At 27.0% G+C, this 13,121-nt stretch overlaps 3 protein-coding genes across 3 annotated transcripts; 2 read left to right on the forward strand and 1 right to left on the reverse strand.

The window, feature by feature from the left end:
* Positions 1 to 4,691: 4,691 nt before the first annotated feature.
* LOAG_08184 (hypothetical protein) lies at positions 4,692 to 5,706 on the reverse strand (the record flags this gene model as incomplete). Its single annotated transcript, XM_003143716.1, has 3 exons — positions 4,692 to 4,735; positions 4,904 to 5,110; positions 5,691 to 5,706. The coding sequence occupies 3 exons, from the start codon at positions 5,704 to 5,706 to the stop codon at positions 4,692 to 4,694; spliced, it is 267 nt and encodes an 88-aa protein (XP_003143764.1).
* A 1,442-nt stretch (positions 5,707 to 7,148) lies between these two features.
* On the forward strand, positions 7,149 to 9,721 carry LOAG_08185 (AP-2 complex subunit sigma). Its single transcript, XM_020447634.1, has 4 exons — positions 7,149 to 7,401; positions 7,781 to 7,954; positions 8,444 to 8,585; positions 9,023 to 9,721. Exons 1-3 carry the CDS (start codon positions 7,249 to 7,251, stop codon positions 8,543 to 8,545), a joined length of 429 nt encoding a protein of 142 aa, XP_020302156.1. The 5' UTR covers positions 7,149 to 7,248; the 3' UTR covers positions 8,546 to 8,585; positions 9,023 to 9,721.
* On the forward strand, positions 8,854 to 10,005 carry LOAG_08186 (hypothetical protein; the record flags this gene model as incomplete). Its single annotated transcript, XM_003143718.1, has 2 exons — positions 8,854 to 9,071; positions 9,837 to 10,005. The coding sequence occupies 2 exons, from the start codon at positions 8,854 to 8,856 to the stop codon at positions 10,003 to 10,005; spliced, it is 387 nt and encodes a 128-aa protein (XP_003143766.1).
* Positions 10,006 to 13,121: the final 3,116 nt, after the last annotated feature.

A 13,121-nucleotide genomic window follows, 5' to 3' on the forward strand; every position in this document is an offset into this window, starting at 1 on the left:
TATATATATATATATATATATATATATATATATAATTATAAAAACGCATTTAGATCAATATCGTACTAATGTTGAATAATTAAAAGAAATGAAAGATGTTAGAATTAAAGGAATTTAATTATGTCCCATATTTTTTGAAGGTTTAAATGAAAAGTGACAAATAAATGTGACAGTTATGCTGAAATGAAAAAGCAATAATAACAAATATTAAATAATTTTCTCAATAAAATTAATAGTTAATTTTAATTTTATTAAACAAAAATATACTCAAATCATTAGCATGCAATAAGAAGAAACACATATTTAACCATTGCAATAAAAAGAAAAAGACATTAGTTTGCGCCAGCAGCAAACCATCACAACAATGACAACATCCATAGAGCATCACAATTTTATCACATGTCATCATCATCATCACATCAGCACCCTTACACTCCTCTAATCATATGATGTACTATTACTACTACTACTACTATTACTACTGGTTTTATAATCATCGTTCATTTATTTTGCTAATAATTTGCTTAATAACTAAACTAGGAAGTGTACCTTATCAAGCAAACTTTCATCATGTTCATTTAAGATGAAGAAGTGTCCCCTTGAAGTGTTACTTCTGTCCCTTTATTATTGCTTACTTCCGATGTCATTTATCCTCTCATTGATATTTTTACAAGCTTTACATCCCATTCTATCTCATCCCTCTAACTTCTGAACACTTTATCGCTTCATTAACTGCTATTACTTCCTCCTCTAAGCATTAATGGCATGTTCATTTATTTCATTCCTTCACTTACTTCACTGAACAAAAATATCTCTCTTCTTCTCTTACATAGCAAATTTAATTTCACATTTTTTTTTTAAAATTTCAAAATTGATGCTAACATATTAATGCTAGTTTAAGATGCTCTTAAATTTTGCAAACTATAGAATACCATAGAGGAGATTTATTACTTTTAATTTAATCTAGAAAATAAATGAGAGGAGAAAGATTGTTGGAAGTTTTGATTATATTTATATATTTGTTCACTTACCTCTCTCTCATACATTCTTTCTCCCTCTTGCATTCTGGTTAGGTGGGAGTTTTTTTTTTTTTTTTTTTAAACTTGCATTCTCTTCCTGCATGTTGCACTTACTTTACGTAAACAGTAATCATCACATTAGTGTTATAAGAAATAATGGAATGAATTGAAAAAGCATGCTTTTTAATGGATGATTGCTTTTTATTTGAAAATTTAAATGTAAAGAAAAAAAGAAAAAATTATTTTCGTGCGATTAATTTGAACATTTCAACAAAGGCCTGACAAAATGGAATGGAAAAAGTCAGTTAATAAAAAGCACCAAATAAGTTAGATTAAATGGAAAGAAAAAAAAACATGCATAAAAGTCAATTAACAAAAAAAAAAGCATGTAAATTTGAGAGAAATAAAGAAAACATGCATAAAAGTTAATCAATTAACAAAAAAAAAAAAAGACATGCAAAGTTAAGGATAATAAAAAAAAAAGGAGAAAAATAAAACATGCATAAAGGTTAATCAATGCTGAAATAGCATGCAAAATTAAGATGAACAGAAAAGTTACTTAATAAAAAAAGAAAAAAAAACATCAAATAAGTTAAATTAGAAAAAAAAAAGCGTGCATGTTGAAGAGGAATAAAAAGAAACATGCATTAAAGTTAGTCAATGACGAAATAGCATTCAAAGTTAAGATGAACAGAAAATTTAATTAATAAAAAAACACCAAATAAATCAGGTTAATAAAAAAAAAAAGCATGGAAAAGCTAAGGTAAATAAAAAAAAATGAAAAAAGCGCACGTCTAATAAGTATAAAGGAAGACCTGAATAAGTATAATTAATAAAAAAATGCAGGAAAAGAAGGATACAAGAAAAAGGTATTCAATAAGTTAAATTAATATAGGAACATAAAAAAAGGTGCAAGAAAGAATAAAATAAAAAATTGTCATCAGAAATAGACATTTTAGATTCAATTAATCTTACAATATTTCCCGTAAGAAAATATAAAATGAGGAAAATTTAAAGAGATATATCGAAATAGGAAGAAATATGATTTGGTGACAAAAATCACACTAAATTATTTCATATATAAAAATAAGAAAATATAAATTATTAAAATGGTCGAGAAAGTGAAAAAATTATTTTGAAAAATTGAATATTTAAATATTAAATGCAATATTAATTATTGTATTTTAGATATTCGTAGAAAAAAATCAAAAATTTTAAAGCTAACAATTTTGCTTTAATATTATTAAAAGGACAAACAAAAAAAAAATAACGAAACAAAATTGAAATGCTTTAGCCTGTATTTGCATTAAAATATCGAAATGAAAATAATTAATAATAAACTGATGAATTTAATAAATAAAGTAATGCAAATGACATTTTCTTTTTTTATGTTAATCCCGTTAAATTTCAATATGTAATGAAATTATAAAAGCCTACAAACTGATTATGCACTATAAAATGAACGGAACAATCTTATGAGCCAAATCTAAAGCAAAAGAATATTAACATGAAACATAGATGAACAAGTATTTGAAAAATAATCTTTTTAATTCTTAAAAAAGAAGCAAAAATAACCATTATTTCATTTTCTTTAAATAATTTAATTAATTACCACAGCATTAATTTAATTAATTATCACAACATCTGTTAAATAGTAAATCATACAAATTACAAAAAAAAAAATTTAATCACTCCACTAAAGTAGGGAGCACAAAAAAGAATTTTTTCAATTCTTAAAAAAGAAATCAAAATAACCATAGTTTGTATGCTAATTTAACTAATTATTTATTTAATTTAACTAATTATCTAACTATTTAATTTAATTTAACTATTGGAATACCTGCAAAATAGTATAGTATAGTTATTTATTTAATTTAACTAATTATTTAACTATTCAATTTAGTTTAATTATTGGAATACCTGCAAAATAGTAAACCACACAAACTACAACAAAAAATTATCATTTCACTAAAGGCATATGGAAAAAAATTTTTTTCAATTCTTAAAAAAAAAGCCAAAACAATTATAATTTACATGCTAATCTACTTAATTTCTCAAAAAGAAAAAATTTAATTTAATTAATTACTAAGTAAATCATTCAAATTACAATGAAAAATTATCAATTCACTAAAGTAATGAATTCAGGGAGGGGGGGGGGGGAAAAAAAGGAAAAGAAATAATAACAATCAATAAAATTTATTGATGAAAACTATGACGAGGAATAGCTACTAAAAAAGAAAATCATTGTAGGAGAAAGAAATTGTTGAAAAATAATAAATAAAAACATCAAAAAACTGGTTAATACAATAAATGGAAGTAAACATTGCTAACTTTCGAACAAGTACTAATATTATTAATCAATCATTATTACTAAAAAGAAAAAGAAAACCTTTTAAAAATAAACGAAAAATAATTTACATCAAAAAATGAAATTAAAATGAAATATAATTTAAAGGAATTAAATTTTAATAGTAAAATAAATACGAAATAAAATTTCACTAAATAAGAAATAAAAATATCATTTATGAATAATTATTGTTTAATGAATAATTTACAACAAAAGAAAAAAAATACTGAAATAGTAAAATTATAAAATACACAAAAAAAAAATAACAATCAATAAATTTATTGATTCAAATTGTTATATCTGATAAGCATGGATGATAATTAAAATCAAAAAAAAAAAAAAAGAAAAAATCAGAAGCAATAAGTTCTTGAAAAAAATTTTAGAACAACAATAAATTGTTATAGTTAGAAAATTAGGAACAGCTACGATCATTTTACCAAATATCAATAATCAATCAATCAAATCAATATTCTCGAATATATCAATGAAAACACATTCTCGAATAGCACACTAACCTAGCACAATTAACTTAGTACAAAGATTGTAAACAATAAGAAATGTAAACCAGCAAGAAGATAAAAACAATTTTAAAAACTATTTACAAATTAAATTCCATCTTTCATAACAAATCAATTAATTGTTACACTGTAAAAAAGAACGTGTCGAAATTCATTTAAAATAAAATTGTAAACTAACAATAAAATTCTGTACTTTAAGCTATTAAAAGTGATAAAAATATTTCCGAAAATATCAGTAATCAGACGAAATTGGTGGACAATGAATCAAGGTGGACAATGAATCAAGGTGGACAAAATGGATCAGATCAGATAATTGGAAGTAGAAAGCATATCTACACGTTCCGCTTGGAAAAAAAATCCAAAGATTGGTCTAGGAGGAAAAAATAAATCAAGATTTATATTATTAAAATTAGATTTATTTATATCCAACTAATATTTAACATAGTTTTGAAAAATAAAAAAATAAAATAAAAAGCGTTTAGTTTATCAGGAATAAAATAGCGCTCAGCCTCTTTGCTTCTACCCACCAGCTCAAGCCTCTTTCGTTTGGTAGTCCTTTCGTTGACATTAGCCTTAATGGCCATTGGGCATCATTCTGTGGAGTTAAGCTTCATCACAACTGCAATCCCTTTAGCAGAGACTGTATGCGACATATTAACAAAGTAATAGCATTTTTGACAAAAACATAAAGTATAAATATAAAAAGAATTCTGTTAACTTTTTCCATCAACAAATGACCTTCCGCATAAATCTCTTCATAAATAACTTCAATTATTCTACAATTCAAAATTAACTAGCATGAATCCGCTATCCTTTCAATGTCCCAAATTTTTTCAGGTAAAAATCACATCCTAAAAATACGTTAAATTTTAAAACTCATACTAAGCGCTTCTAAATTTATCGAAATTCATTTTAGATGAATCAATACGTATGTAAAGCATATCAACTGCTACATCAAACCGTATTGACAAAAAATATATTCCTTCGTTGCATTACTAATGAAATAAATATGATTTTACCTATTGCGGTCAACCCATCATTGTTCCGTGTCACCATATATGGATCGAATTCAGCAGTAATCAGCATCTGTCGATAATGGTGGCAAACCTTCCAGGTACATGGATACATAGAAATAAGGTACATAGAAGGTACATAGAAGGGTTGCAGGCCTACTGGTGCTTCATTCTTTCCTGCTCCACAATCGGGATTCTTATAGTCCGGAAACGCTTGAATAATTATACCATGACATGACAGAATAATAATAATAATAATAATAATAATAATAATAATAATAATAATAATAATAATAATAATAATAGTAATAATAATAATAATAATAACAATAATAATAGTAATAATAATAATAATAGTAATAATAGTAATAATAATAATAATAGTAATAATAATAATAATAACAATAATAATAATAATAATAATAATAAAAATAATAATGATAATAGCAAAAATAACAATAATAATTAGTAATAATGGTGAATAGTAATAAAGTAATAATCAATAAATTTAGTTTAACAATTTGACATCAGATATTATCATTAATCGATCATGAAGGATCAGATAAGCAATCGATTGTTTGACAACAACGGATTTAAGATAAAGCTAATGTTCCCTATAATAATTATTATACTAATAATGCCAATAATGCTAACTTTATCAATAACGATTTTTGTAATAATAACAATTATTATTAACATTATTATAATGGTTATTAGCATATTTATATTAACTTCATAATCTCGTATGATTTTTAGATTTTAAAAACATTTAAATAATAAAAATAATTGCAACCATTACCCATTTTCATACTATTTCTAAAATATTATAATATTCGGTAAAATTGTGAAGTAATATTTTGCCAACAATGTTACGTAAGATATTAAATTCGTCACATTATTGATTGATAAAATTAAATTTAATGATTAATAATCCTTTTTAATGATAATATTAAAAAACAGAAATTTATAATATTTGCTGAAATTGTTGTGTTAATAATATTAATAATGCTAAATTATTTTAAAATTATAATAATATTTGCAGCGAATGATATAAATAGTGACAAAAAATAGTAAAAATGTATGAAATGTAAATAATGAATATTTTAGATAAGATAGGGGAAACTTTTCAAAATTCCTCATTGAACATGTAATTTCATCAGATTATGTCAACTGAATTAAATATTCAGAAAAAGGCAAAAGTGTTCATGCCTAATTTGAGATATATTTACAAATTTCAACTTTAACTCCTTGTTGTTAATTAATGTAAATAAAAGAAAAGACAACTTTACATAAACCGAATTTCAGTTAATTGATAACAACTTAATATGATGAATACGCTAAAGGTGCATTTTCATACTTTTTTAATTAATTTAAATTTGTTTAATCTTTCTGCAATACCAACTTCTTAAACTTCTTAAATTATTACTGAGTAGATACTTTCTTCTTTACTTTTCCTTTCCTTGTTTTATTACATACCAACTTTTACAATTACAAGTTCATTTGTTTTATATGTTCAAGTAATTAATTTCTAATCTTTATCAAACATTTCTTTTTTACAATGTTGTCATTGGAAAAGATTTTAACAAATTACCCTTGATTGTTTTAAATTATCATCAAACCTTCAGATTTAACAAAAATTAATCAAATTTACCAATAGCTTAACATCATGTAAAAGTTTGTTAATATACCTGTTGTGAATGTTATTTATGAGAGTGGATAATTCTTGGATGTACAATCGTAATGCTATTAAATTTTCAGATTAAGCTAATGCAACATGCTAGAATCGATCTGTAATGTCAAAAGATAATTGCGATGATGATCGGATGGAAGGATTTCCAATTGTAACAAAATAAAAGGTATTTCACGCAAGTATAGCGCTAGAAGACATGAAGCGGTACTCATGTGGAATCCTGGGATTACTGTACTTCGGCTATTTATAAGCTTTATGTCTTGGTATAGATGGAATTGTTAGAGGAAAGTGGATAATAGGAGGATATATGCACTACTAGGATGGCACGTATTAGACGCTTATTAAACTTTTCATAATAGTATACCGTATCCTTCCATTTCCAGTTATTGATATCAGTATGGCTACACGTTATTTTACGCAACCGTAACTAACATTTAATATGAATGAATTTTGGATGTAAAGAATTGGTCAGAATATAAAGTTATTTCATGAACGTTAGCACAAATGACATTCGAGGAAGCACTCATATCGCCATGATTTTAATTAATTGATTTATTTTTTGTTTCAGAAAATTTATTTACTACCAATTCAAGACATCGAAGGAGTGCCAAATAATTGTGTTGCATCAGTTTTCTTTTATATTTAACTGACGGAAGCCGTAATGATACGATTTATTCTTATCCAGAATCGTGCAGGCAAAACTCGATTGGCCAAATGGTACATGAACTTTGATAATGATGAAAAACAGAAATTGATAGAAGAAGTACATGCTTGTGTAACGGTACGAGATGCTAAACATACGAATTTTGTAGAGGTATTTTTTTCTCTTCCACTTGCTATCGGTGTTAGTAACTTTTTAACTTTTTTTTATTTCAATTAGTTTTCAATTACACTAGTAGCATTTCAAGTAGTTTGAACTCGTAAGAAATAGTCTAGCTGGGAATATTGTGGTTCAAGATTTTCTAAGCATTATTTGGCAGTATTATAATGGAGTAGCATCTTTAATGGTTGTGGAAGGAGTGATGTTTTTTTTTTTGATCTTAAATTATTGAAGAGAGGAAAAAGTAAAGAAAAAGGAATCCTCCATGCCAAATAAGTAATATTTGGTGAAAATTCATGTACGTATCCGATGGAAACGTGAAATTTGCAATAAGATCCTTATTTTCAGCAGATTGCAACGTGTTATGTTTCAGTTTCGAAATTTCAAAATAGTATATCGGCGTTACGCTGGTCTGTATTTCTGCATTTGTGTTGATATACTAGACAATAATTTGTATTATCTGGAAGCAATACATAATTTTGTGGAAGTTTTAAATGAATACTTTCACAACGTCTGCGAACTTGATCTAGTCTTCAATTTTTATAAGGTAGACATTTCTTCTGCTTCTCCTTTTTCGATTTTATTTATTCGACATCGGTTTTAAAAAAGAATCACATAATTTGATATGACGTCAAACTTCATACCATATTTAAATACGTAAGATATGTCGAACTGTGAAAAAACTTTTTATGCCACAGTGTTGTATGGACTGCGTATGTGTTAAACTCTGTGTACTATTTCATTACATTGCGACGCACCTTCCTAAGAACTGAAAAGTTTTCTGTTGTAACACACGCACAATCCACAACAGTGGTTAGCATATCTGTTAAAGGAGTTCCGTCGTGATAAAACTTGAACATCTGTAATTTTGATTCGTCAAAGTGACAAATTTTTGTCACTTCGGTTTTCATTTTATTTTTATTTTTATTTTCTAATAATCATATTGAGCTGGGCATGTTTTATTTACCGATATGTTTTCCAAAGGATTGCTTAAAAATGAATTACCTACCCAAAATAGTCCTAAATCTTATTTTAGGTCTATACAGTTGTGGATGAAATGTTTTTGGCAGGTGAAATACGTGAAACTTCACAAACTAAGGTGCTAAAACAATTGCTTATGCTTTCATCTCTGGAGTGATCAAATACTTTCTCCACGAGTGATTAAACATTCTCTCAACGTAAGTTTTTGATTTCCGATTAATTTAGCTCTTTCAAATTTACTTTTTTTTTCCTTTTTTCATTTTTCTTTTTTTTTTTTTTGGTTAAACATGCAGATTTTGATGCACTGAGAAGTTCAGATGTCATTTTGCAGGACTTATTCATGAATAACTTGACATTTGAGTATCGTTGTATAATTACTACCCTTTCATTACTACTAAAAAAATTACTACCCTTTCATTACTACCCCGTTATATAAGTATCGTTATATAATTACTACCCCCCAGTATGGGGTGCTACGTATCTTTTCATATTTTATTGTATCGCAGCATATATTACGGAGGAGTAGGAGTAGTTTTTCTCTTGCTTATTGCAGTGGTTATGATAGAGCTGATAGAGCTGTCACTGCTGAATTTGCGTTCATATCAGCCAAATGAAATTAGTGCATATTTTGTAGGTCTGGTAGCTTTCCGGATTCTCATTCTATGCACCAGGAGACCATTTATGTATGTTTAATTTATTCGTTTATTCATTCCGAGGACATTATACGGTTTTTCTGAATCTTCCTCAAAGCAAACTTTCAGTTGATACTGTATTTTTATTTAATTGAAGATTATCTTGACTTTCTAATTTAATATTAGAAATCTTTGGAATGCAGCGAATGCATGATCCAAAAATAATGTTTCGGCGATTGACGTGGTTTTTGTTGTATTTCACAGCAGACTGGTATAAGAATTTGGAAGAAATTTTTCAAGTATTAAATGTTTTGGATTATTAAATGTTTTGGATTGCGCTGGAGTGGGACAAGCATGCGGCTTAAACCAAATGGTCCGAAAAAGATGGATAGTTGCGGATGATCGGTCCTCATCGTTCAGTTTTTTATGTCTCTTTTCTGTTTCCCTTTACAGTATTTCGTTCTGTTTCATTTCTTTACCATAAGTTCAGAGTTTTTCACTGCCATCTTCTGTTGCCATTGAATTTTTTGATAGCAGCTTTCTGAAATTCATGTGGACTTGGTTTTATTTATTATTTATATTATGTCGCTATAATTCGGTGATTGTCCCTTATTAAATTGTATTGTGGTATCATCATTATAATAATAACTGTAATACTTATAGCAAATGATTCGAAGAAAATAAAAAACCTGTGAGAATGGAAATTTTAGTCGATACTGAAATCTGACTACGTTATGTGTTTGTAAGTAACGAACTGAAAGAGTGATTGTTTGAGTGTTTTGAAAGAGCTAACTTGTAAGCGGTCCATCTGGATAGAGAAATCCCAAAACTTTACTTTCTGAGCATTTATGGATGTGCTACCGTTCATGACAGTTTGAAATTCAAGGATGAAAGCATACCACTTATTCAAGCGAATTTTCTGGATGAGTTGGTGGAAGTGCTTCTACCGGTTTTAAAACTCGATGATACATATGATTCGGAATAGATGTTTGGTAGTCTTCGACATTCTTAGTTACTTCAAATATTTCCGCTGTTTTTTTAAAAAATTTTAGTATTAAATAGTAGATTCTCATAAATTATAAACGTGAATGAATGTAAAATTTGTTAGATTTAGTGATGGATCTGGATACGGAGAATTTGAGCAGTTGCAATTCATGAGGTGCACAAACGTTTTAAAAAGGAGAATAGTCGATGGACAGTTATTTGGAAGAAGTATCACAAAGTTATGCAATTTCGCATAGTAAGTAGAAATGTCGGTTCCAAAAGCTGTCTGCATGATTATCGAAGTATATTTTTGAATCCGGAATTAGGTGTCACCTTTTGTAGAGGAATATGCAAACGGAGACTAATAATTTAGGTTTAGATAACAAAAACAAGTCACTGAAGCTTTTCCTTCGTTCAAGTATTCCCACTTAAGCATGTAATCCGGCTATAATAGTGCTCGAAATACCATTCAAACATCTATGTCTTTTATCTTTGCAAGAAATATCTTGCATTTCGCAGTTTTGGATTTAGCAAACAGGCTTATCAACCTAATGGTGGATGCATTTTGGTGTTGTCCTCATCAGAACAGATTCATTTCGGCTTCCTTATCCCGAAATTTGTTTAATGTAATATTTTCAATTCCTATCAAAGCTGATTGACTGCTATTGAAACATGAAAAAGGATATGATAAATTTTCGAATAAAAGATATTTGCATATTTGAAAACCCTTTTTCTCTCAATCTCAATCTACCTTGCTACACTAAATTCAGATAAATTTTGGATTCAATCTTGCTTGTATTAGTCAATAAGTTTTTCGAACCTAATTAGTGTGATCCAAGAAAGTTCATAATTTTCTTCCTCTCATTAATGGATGGATACGATGGGAGGAAGGAATATCATTAACGCTGAAATAAATATGTTACTTTTATCAAAGCAAATGGATGCGCAAAGAAGGATGACATGATTTATTGTCAAAGAGTATCATTCAGAGAAGAAAAGGTTTTATTTTCAATTTTAAACTTTTGTTTGTTTTTTTTTTTTTTTTTCTATCGGCTAGCGGAAAGGATTAATTCTATTATTGTGTATTATTTAGCATTGTATTAGATTGCATCAGGTTTTTTTTTTCTTTTGTAAACAAATATACCTTATAATTATAGTTGATTTTATAGCTACCATAAATGACATCATTAATATCATTTAACACGTTCAGTTCCGTTCAGTAATATCAGGAATTTCTTCTTTTTTTTTTTTTTCAACTCTCATCTGATCAAAACATTTGCAATATTAGCTGACTAAAAGAGAAAAGTTGTTGTTATTTTTCGAATAAGAATTTAAATTAAACCGAAAAATTACGAAATTTACCCAAAAAAAAAAAATCAAATTCTCTATCGGTAAATTAAGAAATTAGAAGCAAAAAAAAAAAAAACCAAAATTACACTTTCTTTTTTTTGAAAGAAATCGGTTTACACCTGTAATGATAACAGAATATGAAAGCAATAAGTTTGAATTTGATGAAATGATCCTTACATGTTTCATTCTTTTTTTTTTCCTTTCAATGATATATAATTTGCTATTATCCGGTTTCAGCTGTTAATACTGGACCAAATCAAAATGTACCATATTCGTTCATTATCTATACAAAGTCTATTCCTTGTTTCTCATTTAATTTTTGCAACTATTATAATGATGAAATTTGATAATAACTAAACATTACCATCATATCATTAATAATTTTTATTTTTATAAATCAGGAATTGTGAAAGTTACATAAAATATGAAATGTTAACAGTAATAATATGAACATCAAGTGGTTGAATCATAGTACCACAATATTTCATTCTATCCAAATTTTTTTGTTGACTTTTTCGGCTGTGCAATCATAATTTGATGTAAAAGAAGGGGTACTTTTTTTTTTTTCCAAATTATTACCGCAGTCATCATCGATAATAATATAAATTTTTGATTAGTCATCGAGTATCGAGCCTAGATTATGAAGTTTGTAATCCTAATCGTTTTTAATTTTAATATTTCTAAAAATGGTATTTCGATTAAATGTAGGACAAGATGGAGTAATCCATCCTTATGTTGATAGGAAAAATTGATTTGCAGAGTTTATTTCGAAAAAAAAAAAAAAAAGAATAAATAAATAAAAAATAAAAGAGATGAAAAAATTTGTCGTCCTGAAAAGAGGTGCAGGATATGAGAGAAACGGAACGAAAACTGATCGATCAAATCCTGATTTAGTGTTCATGATTATCTCCTTTAATCGTTTCTTTTCTATTTTGGCTTAAAAAATTAAATATTTTCCAGACGTTCGTTGAAATTTCAAAAATTCTGAAAAGAAAAAAATGCAAACAAATAGAGCATACCAATATGATAATTGTTTTGATGCTAATCGATTCCAAATGTCAACTGTATCTGACAGGAAATGAAAAGGTATCGCAGAAGCTAAGGCGTTAAGCCCCATTACTCACTGTAACAGAATGACAAATATAAATGAAGTGTCTCATGCATTTATTTGGACATCTGCTGACAAAACATCCAAATGAGCTTAATTCAATTGACATCTTCTGTAATTGAAGAAATTATTTCAGTAGCTAATTTCGAAGAAAAAAATTAGATTTATTTGAAGAGTTAGATTCAGCTAATAGCGCTAAACACACAAATGATATCATTTGATATCGGTTTCATTGTTTATCATTTGACTATTTATTTTATTTCATCCGTTAAGTAGATGGTACTAAAATGTTCTGAATTACGATAATGTGATTTATTTCAATTTGAAACAATTCAAACAATATTTTCTCTAATTTAGCTAGTCCTTACATGTAACAAAAATAATTCCGAATAAATTGTATGCAAATTAAACATTGATAATTACTATGGACAAGAATTACTTCCAATTCCTGATCAGTTTTTTCGCTTTTTTCATTCTTTATCTCAATGATAATGATTGATAAAGTACTGAGGATTAGGTTGCAATCAGAGAAGTTTTCAAGTATATACCTTTATAATTTATCCCTTAATCATCATAATATGTGCATATATATATATATATATATATATATATATATATATATATATATATATATATATATATATTATTATTATTATTAT

The sequence above is a fragment of the Loa loa genome, assembly GCF_000183805.2.
Source record: "Loa loa unplaced genomic scaffold supercont3.69, whole genome shotgun sequence".
NCBI lineage: Eukaryota > Metazoa > Nematoda > Chromadorea > Rhabditida > Onchocercidae > Loa > Loa loa.